This window comes from Equus asinus, chromosome 2, assembly GCF_041296235.1.
Source record: "Equus asinus isolate D_3611 breed Donkey chromosome 2, EquAss-T2T_v2, whole genome shotgun sequence".
In the NCBI taxonomy this organism is placed as follows: Eukaryota; Metazoa; Chordata; class Mammalia; order Perissodactyla; family Equidae; genus Equus; species Equus asinus.
Window position 1 is genome coordinate 179,284,345 of NC_091791.1, and position 19,419 is coordinate 179,303,763.

Consider the following 19,419-nt stretch of genomic DNA (forward strand, 5'->3'; position numbering starts at 1 on the left):
TTCAACTCATCAGAGACCCAGATATTAGACATGTGTCAATGATTCTCTACAGGGGGTGTCAATGAGGGAAAACCAAATTTCAGTATTAATTGAACCAATCCAAAGTTAAATCCTCATATTCATTGTTTGGCTTGAGACAGTATGAATACTATAACCACACCATAACCAAACATAACCATATCTAACTACTTTTAACTACTTCAAAACTAAATAGTTACATATTATCCTCACCATCTCTATCTAATCATAATGATAGAAATTGACTCTTTAAAAATACCAGGGGTCAGCCCTGTGGCCGAGAGGTTAAGCTCGCGTGCTCTGCTTCAGCGGCTCAGGGTTTTGCTGGTTCGGATCCTGGGGGCGGACTTGGCACTGCTCATTAGGCCATGCTGAGGCAGCGTCCCAAATGGCACAACCAGAAGAACCCACAACTAAAATATACAGCTATGTACTGGGGGGCTTTAGGGAGAAGATGGAAAAGAAAAATTGGCAACGGATGTCAGCTCAGGTGCCAATCTTTAGGGAAAAAACAAAAAATACCAAACATTTATATATTACTCGATGCCTCTGGAGTAGAACACACTTCAAAAGTCTAGTCCTTAAAATTTAAGGCCAAAAGTATTTACATTTTTAGAAAATAGCAAAATTTATTCTAGGAAGCATGTTAAAATATGTCTAATTTTTTAAATTAGCAATACTTTTATGTTGAGGGACATGTTAAGACGTACTTACTGCTTATCTGTCCACAGCAATCAATTCATAAATATAAACACTAGATTAAATATTTAACCAACAGGGAAAAAAATATACTGCTACATCAGCTGATTTTTCTCTGTGAATTTAATGAGTTTACATCAAAAAATTAGGTAGTCATTTTACATTTAAGGAATAAAAATCTTTAAAAAAAAATACAAAGAGTGAAAGGATTTTAACCAAGTTTAAATTTCTTTTTGCCATAGTTTTTAACAATAATTCATCTCATCATATCTCACTGCCATCTGCAAATGCATCTGCAGCACCCATTACAATCATGAAACTAAATTTATGGAAGTACATTACTAATAATGGCCCTCAGAGGAAACTGATATCTTTCTATTAAAACCTCTATGGTATACAAGCATTACATAATAATGCTATTTAACCACCTTTCGTCGCAAGAGTCATCACCAAACTTTTCTGGAAATGAGTCCACATAAGAATTAAATATTTTAAAAAATGAAATGTTCCTTATTTTAACTTTAGCAAGGTCTTTCTTTTTCATTGTTAAGAAACATTTTAATAGTTTTAAAGCAAAAGCTGTTAGAGTCTAGATAGCTAAAACTGTACTCCTGAGTTCAAACTTACAGATAAGTCTTTTGTAAATAGTTCTCAGTAAAATATCCTCCCTCCCCATCCCCCACCCCAAATCCTGTATTGTTTCTTACAAAACTTTAATCAAGAGTAGAAATATATCCAGGCAGATGTATATGCCATTCAATAGCAAGAACAGTAAAGCCCAACAAATGACTTTGGGTTTTAGAAATAGAAGGCAATTAAAATGTACTCAAAGTTACATTAAGAAAAGCTTTCACAGGGTAATATTGAAACAGTCACAAAGGTTAAGAAAATACTGATATCAAAGTACAAATGACTACAATGTTAAAATAGACAAAAACTACTATACAAGAGCCTCTTTTAAAATTAAAAATAAAGAACACAACACATGAGTCAGGATAATTTTCCTGTTCTACTCATGAATTTCAGTCTTATATTCAGAGGGTTGGTTACGTTGACATCTAGTAGAGTTTCTTATGACATCTGATGAAGTCTCATTCCAGCTTCAGAGGGTGGTTCGTCCCCCAAGGAACCTCTCCATTCTGGTCACATCTTGGTCATTGTACAATTTCGAAGTAGTGCAATATCGCCATGACGTGCTGAGGCATGAAGACGTAGCCCGTGTACAGCGCCATCCCCACGACGGAGACCAGCATGGAATCTGAATCGTAGCTAAGGAAACTTAATTTTTCTTAATTTATTCAAAACCAAATCCCAAAATTTTTTCACCAACTGCTTTATGTTGAAGTACCCATTCATTTAATGCTTTCTCGTATACATCAAGTATTTATAAAGAACTAATAATTATAGTTACAGCCATAACACTTACCAGTACCTGACACCATTGTAAGATTTTTAGCTCACTTTATCTTCACCATCACCTTACAAGGGAGGTCCCACTATTCCCCCTATCCTCCTTCAAAACATCACACTGCTTCAAAGGAAGCACAGAAAGGGACACTGTTAACTAAGACACAGAAATTACAGGAATCAAATTGTATTTAATGGCTGCAAAAGGTCTATCAACTTGAATAAGAACGTATGATGCAAGAATTTTAGAATTATTTACACTAGAATGTGGCTAAAAGCATTGACTTTAGAGCCAAAGTCAAGATCAATCATATACTAGTGACATATAAACGACAGCACCTGCTACTGTTAAATATTTATTATCACTAAACTTTGCAACAACATCAAACAAAAGCCATCTTGATAACCTAAACAATAAGCATTCTGCACTGTGTTCCTTTCTCCTCATTCTAAAAGGAAGTGAAACTGTACATATGCAAATTAACAAGGGGCCCTCCTCTTGGGTCACACAAAATACTGCTAACAAAAATTATGTAAAATCTAAGGGCTTTTCACCCCGCAAGGTCACGCAGCCGTGCTAAGAGGAATAACTGCTTCTGAACAGGGACCATGTTTTATTGATTCATTCATTCATATTCTCTTTGTCTCCCTCTCCCCTGCCCCCATCTTTCGTACCTTTAGCTCTCCATACTAGTAGTTTTATAATACCTTACATTCTTTTATGAGAAGATAGGGTTTAAATAAACAATACGCTTACTACCAACCAATATTTGTATAACAGTTTAGTTGAAAAACCTCTATTACATATTATCTTGTTTGACCCTTAGAGCTTTCCTGTAAAATGTTTACTATGACTGTTACTCATTAGAGGCTAACATTAGAGCCACTTGTCCAGGGCCATACAGCAGCCGGAGCTCAAACCGAAGCCATCTGACTCAAACCCTAAATTCATTCCTCTCATCCAGCAAACATGGAGGAAAAGTCTCCCATAATCATTTTTTTTAATTTATTTTTTAGCCTCCCTTAATCCAGCTACTTCTTAAACTTTCTATTTACCACATAACTTCTTTGAAAAAACAAAAAAAGTACCTAGTCACTGCTTCTATATCATTGCTTATCAGTCAGACAACCTTCTGACTTCTACCCGTCCAAGCTAGAGACACTGCTGTCAGGTCACCAGTGTGCTCCCATCAAATCAGTGGCTATCTGAATTGACACTATTTTAGTCCTTCCTTTTCAAAGTTTTTCCCACGCTGAGCTGAGGTACTTCTCCAGGGCTCTCCTCCCATCTCTCTCACCACTTTCCTGTTTCACTGGCTCTTTCCTGTTTGTCCCTTACAAGTAAGATGATTAGAGTGAATTTTGTGCTTTGCTCCCAAACATCCACTCCACCCCTCCCTATGCCCTATCCTACTCCACCCTATCCTATGTCCAGGGATAAGCCCTGACTGATCTTAACCAATTAGTAAACCCTCCTCTTTGTAGCAATGCCCACCCCCAAAACTGATCAACCAGCTCAAAGTTTCAGACTTCTGCCAGGAACTCAGGAAGGCAGACCCTACGCTCTTCTCTCCTAGAGTACGCAGTTTGCTGATGGAGTCCTGTAATCACTGGCTCACTTTGCTTCCATGAGGAAAGCAGAACTCAGAACACAGCTGACACGTGAAGGTGGTGAAAAAAATAACAGAAACATGGAGCTGGAACCCTGACCAAGCCACCGGAAGCCCACTCCATCACTGGATTTGCAAATACATAAGCCAATAAATTTCCCCTTATTCTTAATCCAGTTTTAGATTTTCTTTGTTATACTCGCAGCTGAAAACATTCTAAATAATAAAATGGACTTCCTAATGTTTCATCTTGGGGTCTACACGTTCTTATAACTTAAACAATCGCCTTAATGTTGTTGACCTGACCTCACCTTCCACACTGCAGACAAATATTTCCTGAGACTTACTGAACATTTCCACCTATGACATTCCTAAGGTACCGTAAATTCAACAGAGCCAAACCTTAACTTTCTCCAAAACTACCTCTTCCTGTGAGTCCTACTTTTTCAACCACTTTAAAACACTTGATATAACTATCAATGAACTATTTGCCTACTCACTAAATCTAGGAATTTCTTTGATTCCTTCTCCCCAAATCCAAATTATCTAAGACTTCTCAGTTCTTACTAAGCCCTACAAATGACTCATATCTTGTTCTCCTACACCAATCGATGAGAAATGACTGAGGCATTCATCATTCCTTACTTAACCATTTAAAAGCTCCCATCTTAGGCCTCGAGGCACTTTCTATGCCACTCTTTACCAGAGTGATCCTTTTAACACGCATTAGTCTACCCAATGCCTATCGGATAGCACTTGAATTCTAAGCCAAGCATCCAAGGACCTTTCCAATTTCAGTACCTGTCTTAGGTTGGAGTCCGTAGAAGTAGACAGGATTTGAGAGATGGGACAGGCATTCTTGTACAAGTTATTTTTGAGGGAGTTTTATCAGAAGGGGAGTGAGTAGACCAGAACAGAGCAGGGGGAAAAAGCTAAGTCACTTCAGGGGCTCAGCTCCCACATGGCGCTCTGGAGCATGAAGTGTACCACATGTTGGTGTTGCTTTGAGGCAGAAGGCGTGACCTTTTGTATCCCTTTATCAGTCAGTCATTGGCTGCAGGATAGAGTGAGGAAAAACCACCTGGGCAAGACGGCTGCCCTGGCCAAGGGCAACACTCTGGAGAAGGCGGCAGCTAGAAGGAATAGCAGACAACACTCACAGCGCCTCGGGGAGAGGTACGTCAGCTAGTAAGGGGGATCGAGGTGGGGACCAAGGGCATCCACTATGCTACTTTTTCATTGTACCTCCCAACTCCCCAGCAATGCACATCCCACTCGCAGCCATAATTACACAAGTCTTGGAAAACAACGCTCTATGTTTTCATATTGCTCTCCCTTTGCTTATGGTTAAATAATCATATGACTAAGAATAACAGTAGTGGTGGGCCGGCCCCGTGGCCGAGTGGTTAAGTTCGTGCGCTCTGCTTCGGCAGCCCAGGGTTTCGCTGGTTCAAATCCTAGGCAGAGACATGGCACCGCTCATCAAGCCGTGCTGAGGCGGCATCCCACATGCCACAACTGGAAGGACCCACAACTAAAAATACACAACTATGTCCCGGGGGGCTTCGGGAGAAAAAGGGAAAACAAAGAAATCTTAAAAAAAAAAAAAAAAGAATAACAGTAGTAGCAGTCACTTTCATTTTGTGAATGTCAAGTGTGTGCCCGGCACTGTGTTAAGCCTTTCAGTTCAAGTAACCTCCTGAAATCAGAGTAAGTAACTGAGCCAATTCCAAATCAAATCAGTCAAACTCCAAAAAACTGTGTTCTGAAACACTCTACCATAATACCTTCCGATAGGTGCAAAGTCCTATTCCTCCTAGTAAAACTTAATCATTCTTGAAGCTCAGCTAGTTATCACCTCTTGTATGAGGCCTTCCCTAGCTCTCAGATTTTTCCCATTCTTACCCCAACCTCCCGGCAGAAATAATTACTCCCTAATGCTCATAAAGCTCTTTACTCATATAATACAGCACTTATCACCTGACATAACTCATTTGTGGGTATATTCATATCATCCAGATCCCACTCCTTGAACACAGGGACAATGTCTTACTACTTTTGTATCTCCAACACCTAACACAACACATGTTCACTAAATATTTGATGAATAAAGGAATTGCTCAGGAAACATTCTATGACTCTGGATTCACTGTGGTACTTTCCACACATTCCACACATTACAGTGACTGACAAACTTTCTAGTGACTACAGAAAAGAAAACCAACATCTGTTTCTAGGCAATATTGTATTTTCAGAATTTTGGGGTTTTTTTTACAGCTTTTACATAAGTTTTTGTTTGTTTGTTTTGCAGGGAAAGATTTGCCCTGAGCTAACATCTGTTGCAAATCTTCCTCTTTTTTTTTCTTTTTTTTTTTTTAGCATGGCAACTGACAGACGTGTGGTATGGTTCCATGACTGGGAAGTAAAACCAGGCTGCTGAAATGGTGAGAGTGCTGAACTTTAACCACCACGCCATCAGGGCTGGCCCTATATAACTCTCATAAATGTATACACCAAGCAGATGAAATGGTGTAGTAATAACCTTCAGGTCATTGGCTCAAGTCAATTCAAGTAATATAATGAATGATTATATTACATGCTCTTTATGGCACTATATTTCTTCAATTTAATATGGAGAATATATCAGTTAAGAAACATGCATAAATTAGCTTAACAGAGATCACTCCAATACAAGAATCTCAAACTTAAGCTAAATTTTGTGAACACTAAATTGTCAAACTTTTATATTTTTTATATTCATATAAAATCATGATGTTTTTCTAAGTGAAACAAAAATTTATCAAAACTTGAAAAGGTTTTTTTCCTAGTTAAAATGTAGGATACGAGAGTCCATGACTTTATACAGCACTATGTTGTGGTGCATACACACGGAGCAAAAGTAATAAGACAGAAACGGTACTTCCATAGGCTAAATTCAGGATGGTGGTTACTCGGTAAGGTGAAATGGGAAGAGGAGGAAGGGAGAGCAACCAAGAAGAGGCATGAAGAGGCTTCAAATGTATCAGCAATGTTTTTCTTCAGCTGGCTGGTAGTACACGCACATACGTTATATTATTCTTTCTGGGGTTTTGTATGCCTGAACACAAAAATCTATAAAAATGCAAAAGTCAACTTTGTGTGTGTGTGAGGAAGATTGTCCCTGAGCTAACATTTGTGCCAGTCTTCCTCTATTTTGTATGTGGGATGCCACCGCAGCATGGCTTGAGGAGCAGAGTGTAGGTCTGTGCCTGGGATCTGAACCTGCAGACCCTGGGCCACCAAAGCAGAGAACACGAACTTAACCACTACACTACCGAATAAAAACTGTAAAGGAAAATGGAATTGTATATTGTACCAGACTGAAAACTCCTTTGTATGAAGGATCTTCCTCCTTCACAAAGTTTGTGTGAAGCATCATTAGATCTAATTTGTTACTAGGGAATAAATAGAAAGCCTTACCACTCAGAAATAGAATAAACAACTCCCAATACTGGCCAACATATACAGAAAATGATCAAAAGTCATTTGAACCTAGATGCAAATGCCAATTTATAAGCTGCTCAAAAAAAACTTAACCTAACCTTTTACCCAAAGCCACTTATTAAATTGTTTTATCCTGTATCCCCCCAAAAATGTTTCTATATTCTGATCCCATTTCTCCTATTTCCAGAATCACAATAATTAAATAAGCATCTAAAAGAAAGTTTTCTACACAATTAAATTTCAAAATTATTCCCAAAAATTATTCTGAAGCTCTAAACCACAGGAGAACATTTAAAACGGACTTAACCGTACAGTGACACTCACACTAAGTGAACAAGTAGACACTGGGACCATGAGGACCTTCCGTGAGCTTTAATAATCACCTCACAAAAAATGCAAAAAGAAGGTACCTTGTATAAGTAGCTTTCCACAAACGCAATTTAAGCAATTTTAGCCATGTAGTTGAAATAGCTCCAATGCACTGAGTGGAATATTCCCTGAGATTACACTTGGCACCACTGAAAATGGTAGTTTTACTGGCACCCTTATGCATTGGTACTGGAAACACTGTGGCACTGGAGGGGACCTACGTTTGAGTTGTGATTCTGCTAATCTCTGGCTGTGTCAACAATTCTCTGATCACTAGTCTCCTTATCTATAAAATGGGGACACCCGTCACCTACCTTTCAGGGTGGATACGAGAATTTAGAATCAAACCTATTCTGCAACAAAAGGTAATGTAATCCCCATTAAGACTATCATTTGAGGGCTTGGGCCTTTAACATCATGACTCAGACCGATTTTGGGAATTTAATTAATTCCCCAAATTCCTGCTATTGTTATTAATTTATAGTATAATCCTGGGACATCACAACCTCTCTAGACCTGAGTTTTTCCTACATAAAATGAGGTCCCTTCCTGTATTAACATTTTAGGAGCAGCCCTGTGGCACAGTCGTTAAGTTCGGTGTGCTCCACTTTGGTGGCTGGGTTTGCAGGTTTGGATCCCCACTGCAGACTTACACCACTCATTAGCCATGCTGAGGCAGCAACCCACATATAAAGTGGAGGAAAATTGGGACAGATGCTAGCTCAGTGTTAATCTTCCTCAAGAAAAAAAAAAAACATTTTAGGATCCCACTTGTTTGGAGAGGACATTTAGGCACCACCTCTCAATCATCCTTAACATAATTGTCCGTTTGAGACACTGAGACATACACACACAGAAAAAATGTAAATAACCAATGTTATATAATACCCACATACTGGAAAGTAATACACAAAGTGATAGAGCAATCCTTCCATTTACCAAACTCTTAGTGTTGTTTGCATAAGGTAGCTGTGTCAGTAGCTGCACACAGATTAATCAGGTCTATATTTTAGAGGGGACGCCATGATTCAAGAACCATAGGATAAAATTAGTGAAATCTAGAACATGACAAAAATCCTCAAAAACTGAAAAATAGGCTTTTCTGTTTTGTGTGTTCATAACTGTCTCTACCACTGAATTCTAAGAGCTTGAGCGCGAGCACCTCGGCGGCTCCTCTGCTCCCAGCAGCAGCGCACTGTCAGATAAAGCGGGTGCTTCATAAATCATTCAAGAACCAAGCAGATAATGTGCCAGGATGTGTGCAGGTGTGGAAGCTAAATGTTTGTACAAGGGCTGAATAAACAATCAGAAGTTATTTATAACCTGGACATAACATAAATATTTTACGGGTTTAATGGATTTAAAAGCAAATAGATGTGAAACCATATTATCTGTATGTTGTTTGCTGTTTCTTTAACAGGGAATCTCCAACTAATCACAAGCTGATAAGTTTACAGCCAGACAGGAAAAAATAGGGGGTTTCTGCCCATACAAGGGCCATCCCCACCCCTTTCCCCAGCAGCTTAAAAAAAAAACCCCATAACAAAGAGGGGAAATGCTTTAAAGATAAGTACTGTACATCAGAAGCAAGACCACAGTAACTAACACTTCCTGTCCCAACCAGCAATTCCCCACGTTCACCACCTGCCTTAGTAATCTACTCCCAAGACTGTGGAGAAATCAAGAGGACTTTCTCATTGGGAAAAGGCCAGAGACCCTTGTTCTAGTAGGTATGACTTACAGCTCTTCACTAATCTAAATAATCTCTGATTGCACCAGTCACATTAAAAAACAAAGCTAAAATGTCATGTAAAACAATCCAATCTTCTGATAGTCAAATTTCTTTCTAAAATCATTCTAAAATGCTACGTTTATCCTTAGAAATACTCAAAAGTTTTGATACATCTGATTTATTTTAAGGAATTATCTCAATGAAAAAAGAAAAGAAAGAATTTGACGAAGTATTATCATAGCCTGTTTGGTGAAAAGCAATCAGAGCCCAAAGGGAAAGCAGCTGTGGGCTCCTGAATGCCTGCTCCACAAAGAAAACCTTCCCTATTACTGCAGGTTTTCCCTGGACCTCAAAAAACTGGAGATCGCCACCAAGAGAAATGTTAAGAAAGCATATTTTTACCAAATACATCAACTAGGAAAGTCTCTTGATACTTAAAACGAAAGCAAGTGCAAGATATGGATACTGCAGCAGTCCTGGGTATGTGATTCAACAGGATATTCCTGGGTCACACTAAAGGACATCCCAGCAGCACTAAAAGTTAGTGTTTAGTAAGCAAAACCCATTCTCTGAGCTTTCTGTAGTGTTGATTATACCGAAGTATGGAAATTGATTTTAGAAACTACAACTTGATGACAAGCTCTCAAAAAACTAAAAGAAAAGAGCACAGTGCTGAAACGAGCAACAATCGTGTTCAATCTGAACTGAAATCTTGGACGTGGTTTGTAGCTCCGAGCCCAGAGATACCAAGGCTTTATGCTGCTGTGCACCTTTATAACTAGAATTTCTCATAATTTCTAAGATTTGAAGTCCCAGGGTCAAGGAGAAAAAATTCCCAGTCTGCTCTGAAGTATCTGTTCTGCCACAATATGTTTCTGGGACACCAGTTAGCTCACACATGGCTAGCACAGCACAGGAGCCACACTGTTTCATCTGGGAGCTTTCCTAAATTAGGGGAGCCAGATTAGGGGGGAAAGAATTACACCCTTCAGCAAGAAACATCCCTCAGCTCAGCTGCAGGAGTCCTTTGAGCTCTATTTTAAGAAAATTAAAAATTAACCTCCACACCCAGGCTCCCTCTCCAGAAGGGCACACTTCCAAACTAGCACAGCTCTCAGTGGCAGCCCCTACCATCTGCCTTACTTCATTTCCAGTCAACTCTGTCCATGCATTTCTAACGTCCCCCGGGACAGCCTCCAGCGGCCTGCCCAGGTTACCCAAGTGATCTCCCAAGATGCCAATTACTGTTTTTCTTAGTGCCTTTTTACTGAGTTGTGTAGATTTTGAGTGGTCTGCTCCAATCCTATTTTGCCATAAATCCTTATTTGGGGATTTTTCAGGAATACACATAACATGTGATGGCAAAAATGATTGTATTAGTAGTAATTCTACTTTTCCTAACTATTGATCATAAATACTATCTATCATTCCACAACCACTATTTTTTAAGCATTCCAATTTATGAAAAGTATATATATCCAATTAAGTAGATCTTCTGGAACATAGTTTTAATTATTAAATTTGAGCACTGAAGGTTTGTTTTTTGGAAAAAAAAAGCAAAAGAATTATAAACATTATGACACTCAAAGCCTGGGGGGGGGGGGCACAAAGTCTTTAAGAATATCTAGCAGTGGAGACAGGATCCACAGCCACCTCTAATGACAAATGCGTGCCCTGTCCCCAATGTCATCAACCTCCCGTGACTTTCCCTGCCCATCCTGGTACAGACCACTTAGTTCTTATGTAGCATAATTTTCTTCATCTCTCACTCTTCCTGAAAGCTGCTACAGAAAAAATGATAATACCCTAAGGAGTACAGATATGGGACATGCTAACACTCTCACTTAGCCAGCCAAATGTCAAGGGAGTGTAACACAGGCTGGAGCAGCTGTCTCCAGACTAAAGCACACGAGCCCTGGAGGTCCAAGACGACTTTCCAGAAGGTTAGGATTGGTTAAGGGGAATCCGTGTACAGATCTTCAGATTCCCCTGTTCTCTCTCCTAAAGCTGATCTGAGAATTGTCGCCATCTGCTGGTTCTCCTTCCTCCCCCCCTTACAACTTCTCTTCTCCCAATTTACTTCCTAAATCTTACAATTATGCATTTCCCCAGGGTATAAAATAACCTCTGGGACAACAAACAAAAGAATAATAACTAACTTCAGCTATAGTTTATTTCACTCAGATAACAAACTCCTGGCACAGCACCCAGCCTCATCGATCTATCTAAATACTTGAATTCAGAAGTGAGACATCTTTCCAACCTGGGCGCAGCAGAATGGGTCCCGCAAAGAAGGATGGCAGAAGAAGGGATGTTCTGCCATCGACGAGGTAGTGACCAGAGAATACACAGTCAACTTTCACAGCACCCATGGAGTGGGCCTCAAGAGGGCCACTCAGGCGTTCAGACATCCGGATATTCGCCATGAAGGAGACGGGAACTCCAGATGTACGCTTGACACCAGGCTCTACAAAGCTGTCTAGGCCAAAGGAATAAGGAATGTCCCATCCCGTATCCATATGCCACTGTCCAGAAAGCATCAGGAGGACCAAGATCACCAAAGCAGCTCTGTACATTCGTTACCTGTATACTGGTCACCTCTGTCAAAAATCCCTACAGACAGTCAATGGGAATAGAACCAACCACTGATTGTCAAATAAAATTATTTCTTTTAAAAAGTGAGACCAAAGTGAAGTGGTTTACATAACAATTATTTGAACAGAAAAATGGTACTGAGCTTTTTCTGACAGAAATTAAGGCTGATATTGCCTATGTGGCTTCACAATGAGGAACAGCTCTGCCAATTAGGTTACATAATGAACATTTTCTATGAATTATACAAGAAAAAATTATAGTTGAAGGTTTTAACAAACATATACAGTAATAAAATACATATATGAAAAGCAAGAAATTACTTTGTAACAGTGCACTTGTACCAAAGATTTCAGATGTCAAATGAGCGAGAGGATACATAGCATGCGCTTTTTGTTCTTTTAGGGGCTACGCAAACAAAAAGTCTGAAATGCCACCAGCCGGAGGACTGGAAGTATTAATTTATCAGTCACAATTATTCTACCGCTGCTTTCCCATTGAGCCCTCCTGGTAACAGAAAGCTGCATTCACTTCTATAAAAAGAAGATCAAAAGGAAACGGCATAAAATACAAGAGAAAGGCTGCAGAGTGTTGGGAAGAAATTCTTCACGTAAGTTTGGAGGCAGTGCAAAGTGTTCAGTTTATTTCAAGGTTCTTCTGAAATCACGTTTTGCTTGAAAGTATGTTGATAAAATCTTTCTAAAAGGCATTAAAGCATCTTTACTAAGAATATTTTCTAGAAGTAACTTCTCTGATACTAAGAATTTTGCCTAGTCATCAAATCACACACTGAGGCGCCGGCCCAGTGGTGCAGCAGTTAAGTGCGCACGTTCCGCTTCAGCAGCCCGGGTTCACCGATTGGGATCCCGGGTGCGGACGTGGCACGGCCTGGCATGCCATGCTGTGGTAGGCGTCCCACGTATAAAGTAGAGGATGATGGGCATGGACGTTAGCTCAGGGCCAGTCTTCCTCAGCAAAAAGAGGAGGATTGGCAGTAGTTAGCTCAGGGCTAATCTTCCTCAAAAAAAAAAATCACACTAATTTTTACTGGAAGTCTAATTCAAGTGTCTGATGACTCTATTTGTACAAACATTTTCTTCAAAAGAGGAGTTCGTTAAGAAAAAAGTTCTGGTGAATTGGGGTTTTAATGGTAATTCCCTTTACTGAAGAGCTTAGAGAAAGCTCTACCAAAGACAGTGACAGATAGTGACCTAAAGGTCCCCAATGGCCAAAATATAGGGGATTTTTATTCAATTCTGTTGTGTTTATCTACAAAATATATTTTATTTAGAAAATATACAAAAGAGATACTAACTTGATTGTGGGGAACCATATCAATCGTTATTAGTACCTCCAAAAGTGGCATGGCAAAATATATTCCTCGGATACCTCTCTACTGGCTGATAAAAACTTTGACTTCACCAAACTATTAAACGACACCTTTAGAGAGTATTTTCCTGGTGTTCACTGACTATCTCAGGAGAGATGCCCAGGAGACTGCTAACGCTGGCTGTCCCCGGGTGGCTGGGGCAGGGCATGAAAGAAGACTTTCACCACCTACCTTTTGGTACCTTTTGAGTTTTGAACCATGAGGATGTATAATCTATTGTATTTACAATTAAAGAATTCATATTTTCTAAACTCTCAAATACTTTAATTACTCTAGTATATTGAGATGTGAAGAAAAGTCCTTTTCTATTCTAGCATAAGCATTTGAGGATTCAGCAAAAATCTAAGAAAATAATTTCATTGCCACTGAAAATAACATAAAGCTTAAAAATTTTCAACACTCTCTTTTTCCTCATCGTTCAAAGCCCACCTCAATCCCACCCGTGCTTCTGCCCTTGGCTCCTCTCACCATCCTCAACCTCTTCCAAACCCTGCAACCAAAGGAAATCTTTTCAAACTTGAAGTCAGACTGCATCACTCCTCTCTCAAAACCTTCCAAGAGCACCCTTTTTCACCAAGATTACAAGGCAAAATCCTTACAATGACCTCTAGGACCTCCATTGCCTCTGAGCTCACTGCCTACTTCTCTACCCCATGCTTGCTCTGCTCCCACCATCCCTGCCTCCACAATGGCCTTCACACGTGCCACGCAGCCTCTGGACTCGGCAACTTTGCACTGCCTCTTCCCTCTGCCAGCTATGCTCTTCCCTCAGATTTCTAGCCTCCTAACTTCCTCATCTCCTTTATGTTTTTACTCAAATATCCCTTCTCAATGAAGCCTCTCCTAACATCCTCTTTGAAAACAGCAGCTCCATCCCATCCACGCATTTCTTATCCCCCTGATCCTGACCTATTTTCCTGCTCTCCATAATGCCTCCCAGCTAACATACTATATAACTCACTTATTATAAAAGTCCCACAAGGACAAGGATATTTGTCTCATGTGCTCACTGATGTATCACAAGCTCCTAGGCCAGCATCTGGCCTGAGGTACGCACACCGAAGTATCTGCTGAATCAGTACGTGGCCCCAACCTGCTTTCTCAACATTACTTCCCGCCTCTTCTGCCTTAAGGAAGTCCTGCTCCAGCCAGTCGGCCTGCTGCACTCGCCACCCCAGCACACCAGGCCACACCCTGTTCTCATCTAGGGGAAAAAACCCACTCAATACTTCCCTAAAAGTCTCTGAGCACCCAGTCCACTGTGCTCTTCCCACCCTGCGCCCCAAAGCACTTGCTGCCCAGCTCCCTCAGCTGAAATGACACGGGAAGGATCCATCTGAGAACAAGCGTACGCTCTCATTTTTCCTAAAACATGGCTCTAATTTCCTCGAAGGAAGAAATGAAGTCTGTCTTCTTGGAAGTTTAGTACAGAATTCAGTACATTAAAAATGAGAAAAAAAAAACTGTTCCTAGGTTGTATTATTTTCCATTCAAAATGAAAAGAGCTTTGAGTCTCATGGGGAAAAGAATATATATTCTTATTCTTACTTTCTTTTCCTACTTTATTAAATATTAAAATGTCAGTGGGGGGCCAGCCCCGTGGCTGAGCGGTTACCTGCACGTGCTCTGCTTCGGCGGCCCAGGGTTTCGCCGGTTCAGATCCTGGGCACAGACACGGCACCGCTCATCAGGCCACACTGAGGTGGTGTCCCACATGCCACAACTAGAAGGACCCACAACTAAAATATACAACTATGTACTGGGGGGCTTTGGGGAGAAAAAGGAAAAATAAAATCTTAAAAATAAATAAATAAGTAAAATGTCAGTAAGAAAATTTTTAGTGGATTGGAGTGACTCTACTCAAGAGGTATGAGCACCTCCCTTCATCCCTTGAATTCTTGCTCCAAGGTCTAGAAGGCCCTACAGGATCTGCCCTCCTTGCCTACTATTCACACCCCCGTCTCGCTGGTACGCAGCCACACTAGGCCCTGGGCTATCCTTGAAATATGCCAGACATGCTGATGCTTTGGGGCTTTCGTACTTACCATTCCTTCTGCCCGGAACACTTATTCCCGTGGAATTCTCTTCCTGTTTAAATCTTGCTAAATGTCCCCTTCCTGACCACTCTAGCTAAAACTGATGAACATGCCCTTTGCCTTACTTCCTATCAACTTTCCTGTTTTATTTTTCTCCATAACAGCTATAATGATCTAATATTCTATATTTTTTACTTATTTATCTAGTGGAATTACAATAAATACTTTATGTTTTATCCAGTTATAGCTCCACCATCTAGAATATAGCATTTGGCAATTCTAAAGTACATAATACTTGAGGAATAGAGAATTCCACAAACATGTATATTTTACAAATGCGTAGACAGAGCAATCCAAATTTTGTTAACATCTCCAAAATAAAGTTGTTTCAATCTATAGCATGTTCTACTTCTTTAAATTTGATTTCTCTCCAAGAACTGAATTCTGTTCATCAGAAATAGCCAAGCTCCAACACTACTTTAAAAGTGGTTTAGGGGCCAGCCCCGTGGCTGAGTGGTTAAGTTCGCACGCTCCACTGTGGTGGCCCAGGGTTTCACCGGTTCAAATCCTGGGTGCGGACATGGCACCACTCATCAGGCCACGCTGAGGCGGCATCCCGCATGCCACAACTAGAAGGACCCACAACTAAAAATACACAACTATGTACCGGGGGGGCTTTGGAACAAAAAATAAAATCTTTAAAAAAATAAAATAAAATAAAAAATAAATAAAAGTGGTTTAAAATCAGGTCCCTTTTACCATTCCCAAATATTTCTGCAATTGCTTTGAAATAAGAAATCAATATATCAACAAATGTTTCTCAAGCATTATTTGCGTGCCAAGCACAGTGGTCTTAAAAACTCTTTCCTTGAAGAAACATGGACTGTCTTTCACGGGAAATCTAATTCCTAACATAAATCAAAAAACTGCCCACATTTTGCTTAAAATAAATAGAAGTATAAAATGCCATGGAAACATAAAAAGCCATAGAGAGATGGCAAATATAACCCAGTGATTACAGAATAAAACTTTTTTTTAATTTAAAAAACAAGGCTAAAATAACTTTGCTTATGCTTCAAATTCTTTTAAACAAAATACTTGAAATCTTTCCACCTCCCCTCAACAGCGTGGTTACAATGTTATCCACTGAGGCAGTACAGGGAGCTCTCACTGGTTACAAAACCTGGTTTCCCCCTACCTTCCGCCACCCCTCACAGGGCCGCCGAGAGAAAGAGGGCTTTTGAAACACGTTAAAAACTTCCCTTCTAGAGGTGGAGGCCAATAGTTTTCAGTCCACGGCTGGTCTCCTTCTAATTGTAATACTACTTAACACTTACATGATTCATTTTGTTATCTTCTGTCTTACTGCAAGTGTCAGCATTTTTTTGTAAGATAGAAAGCATGTCTGCACATGGAAACAGATTCAAATATTGGTTGAATAAAAAAAGAACACCACTCTGAAATCACCTAATGACAAATTTCTCAAAAAGAATCCCCGCAGTTAAGCGATACATGACTGTATCCATTGTACAAGGATGACCTCATGAGCTCTGACCTACAGAACTCAGAGTGAAACTAGACTGTAGCTACAAATAAATGGTGCAGGAAATCAAAGCGTACTTTGTATTCAGACTTTAAATCCAAAACATGCATGCCAGTTCTTAAGTTCCAGGTTTGGAAAGAAATGCCAACAATAATAAAAATAAGTAAATTTCCTTGTAAGCAACTAAGATTCAAAAGTGTTGAGGGGCCAGCGTGTGGCAGACTGGTTAGGTTTAGCGCAGGCTTTGGTGGCCTGGTTGGTGGGTTCAGATCTCCTGAGGGACCTACACCACTCCTCAGCCACGCTGTGACTGCAACCCACATATAAAGTGGAGGGAGATTGGCACAGATGTTAGCTCAGAGCTAATCTTCCTCAGTGAAAAAAAAAAAAGCATCGAAACAAAAGACTCAGCTTTGAGGACAAGTCTATGCTAGTTCAGTACAAATAAACACACTTAGTAAGACTTGGAATGAAATTACCAGTCACTACACAACAATGCATTTGCAAAGTTGTTCTGAAGTTACTCCAAACCAAACCACACTGAAAAGGAGAAACCGTGGATGAAGTAAGCATGTTATGTTAAATATTTGTTTCATATTGGCCCCCATGTTTTTTTTTTTAAGTTACATCTCATTATTAGTATTTATTCTGCAAGAATAATATCAAGGGATGTCAACATAGACAAATGGAGACAGGAACATCACAGGCTCCATTCAGGGAGCTATCTTCACAACTGAGAGTGGTTAATTGAGGTTGTTATGAAAGTTAAACGTGTTAAGACACAGGCAAAGCGCTTAGCACAGTTGCTTGGCTTGCAGCAAACACTTAATAGTCATTAACAAGTATTTATTAGCTATCTACGAAAACGCAGTTTCAAATACTTTCTACAACTAACCACAATTCCTCTTGGGGCTCGACTTCTACGTACTGTGCAAACAGCAAATTGTTGAATAAAACACACCTTTTATTTCCCTAAAGATTGGCACCTGAGCTAACAACTGTTGCCAATCTTCTTTTTTCGTGTTCTGCTTTTTCTCCCCAAATCCCCCCAGGACATAGTTGCATATTTTAGTTGCGGGTCCTTCTAGTTGTGGCATGTGGGACTCCGCCTCAACATGGCCCGATCAGCAGTGCCATGTCCGCGCCCAGGAACCCTGGGCGGCCTAAGCGGAGCACCCGAACTTAACCACTCGGCCACGGGGCCAACCCCTAAAACACACTTTTACAACTACCCATCTTGAAGACCAAAAAGGTACTCTATTGGGGTGTCATCAACACAAATTCACAAACTGATCTAAAAACTGGTTAACTGGTTAGCATGCACCTTAGGACCAAAGCCAGCTAAAGCAGGGACAGTGAAAGGTCAAAGGCGGCCAAGCCGGGAGCGACCTGCTCCACTTGCACGCTCCCTACTTCTCACAGAACGGGGCGCTGGATCCAAGGTAGGCGCGGCCGAAGTGCAGAGGAGGACACACCGAGTTAGACATCGCCCTAGGGGACTTCCTCCAGAAATAAAGACCATTCTACCTTAGGTCAATTGACTCACAGGCGACCTCGGCTCTCAGGAGTTCCGCCCCCGCCCTCGCCGGGGCGCCGCCCAGGGTCCAGAGACCCCCGCCCCGCGAGCCCACCGCGAAGAGGCCAGTCCGCGCCGCCTCTCCGCCCCGCCCCGGCCCCAGGCCCTGCGCCCGGGGGGATGCCGCCCCGGCGCCCGCGCCCCACCCCGGGCCCCGCGCCGCGGCCCCGGCAGGATACTGAACACGGTCCGCTCCCAGGGCTCCAGCATGTAGAGCGCCGTGACCAGCAGGTACTGGTAGTAGAACCAGGACATCTGCTTCCAGGCCCGCGCCAGCGCCATCCCCGCCACGCGCCTCCCGCGCTGCGGACGAACGTCAGCCCGCCCGGCCGGCCTCCGGTTCGCCTCCTGCAGCCCCGGCCGCGAGGCCCGCCCGTTCGCCCGCCACGCCGCGCCCATTGGCCCGCCCGGCCCGGCGCGTCACCCGGGGGCACGCCCGGCCCCGCGCGCGCCCGGGCGGCCGGCAGCGAGCCCCGCCCGGCCGGCGCCCATTGGCCAGGCCGCGGCCTCGTGTCGCGCCCGCCCCCTCCGCGACTCCCCCGCCCGGGCCGCGCCCACGGGAGCCGCAGGACTGTCCCCGCGAGAGCGCGCCCCCCGCGCTGCGCGCCGCGCCCCGCCCCGCCTCGCCCGCCGGCCGTTGGTGGGCGGGGCGCTGGAGTCGGCCGGGGTCCCCCAAATCCAGCCGGAAACAGTTGGCGAGTAAATGTCTACGGGATCCTTGTGTTGCTTCAGGCGTCCTGGTGCGCAGGGGGATTTCAGGAGTGGACAGGAACCTGTTAGGCTCCTTACCTCGTGCAGTGGAGACAGGCGTTAAACACACGAATGCAAGGAGAGCTGTGATGGGTGCAGATGGGGACAATAAGGAGCTCCGAGTGGGGGGCGGAGGCGAACCTCACCTGGTCAAGGGGGTCAGGAAAGGCGTCTCTGAAGAAGGGATGCCCTCCTTCCTCCCTCTGCCACGCGC

General features: G+C 42.1%; 1 protein-coding gene and 1 pseudogene across 1 annotated transcript; one reads left to right on the forward strand and one right to left on the reverse strand.

Moving 5' to 3' along the window:
- Positions 1–822: 822 nt before the first annotated feature.
- On the reverse strand, positions 823–18,882 carry SPTSSA (serine palmitoyltransferase small subunit A). Its single transcript, XM_044765478.2, has 2 exons — positions 18,635–18,882; positions 823–1,975 (listed from the first exon to the last, which is right to left on the reverse strand). Exons 1-2 carry the CDS (start codon positions 18,852–18,854, stop codon positions 1,872–1,874), a joined length of 324 nt encoding a protein of 107 aa, XP_044621413.2. The 5' UTR covers positions 18,855–18,882; the 3' UTR covers positions 823–1,871.
- LOC139044584 (uncharacterized) lies at positions 4,696–12,174 on the forward strand (annotated as a pseudogene).
- Positions 18,883–19,419: the final 537 nt, after the last annotated feature.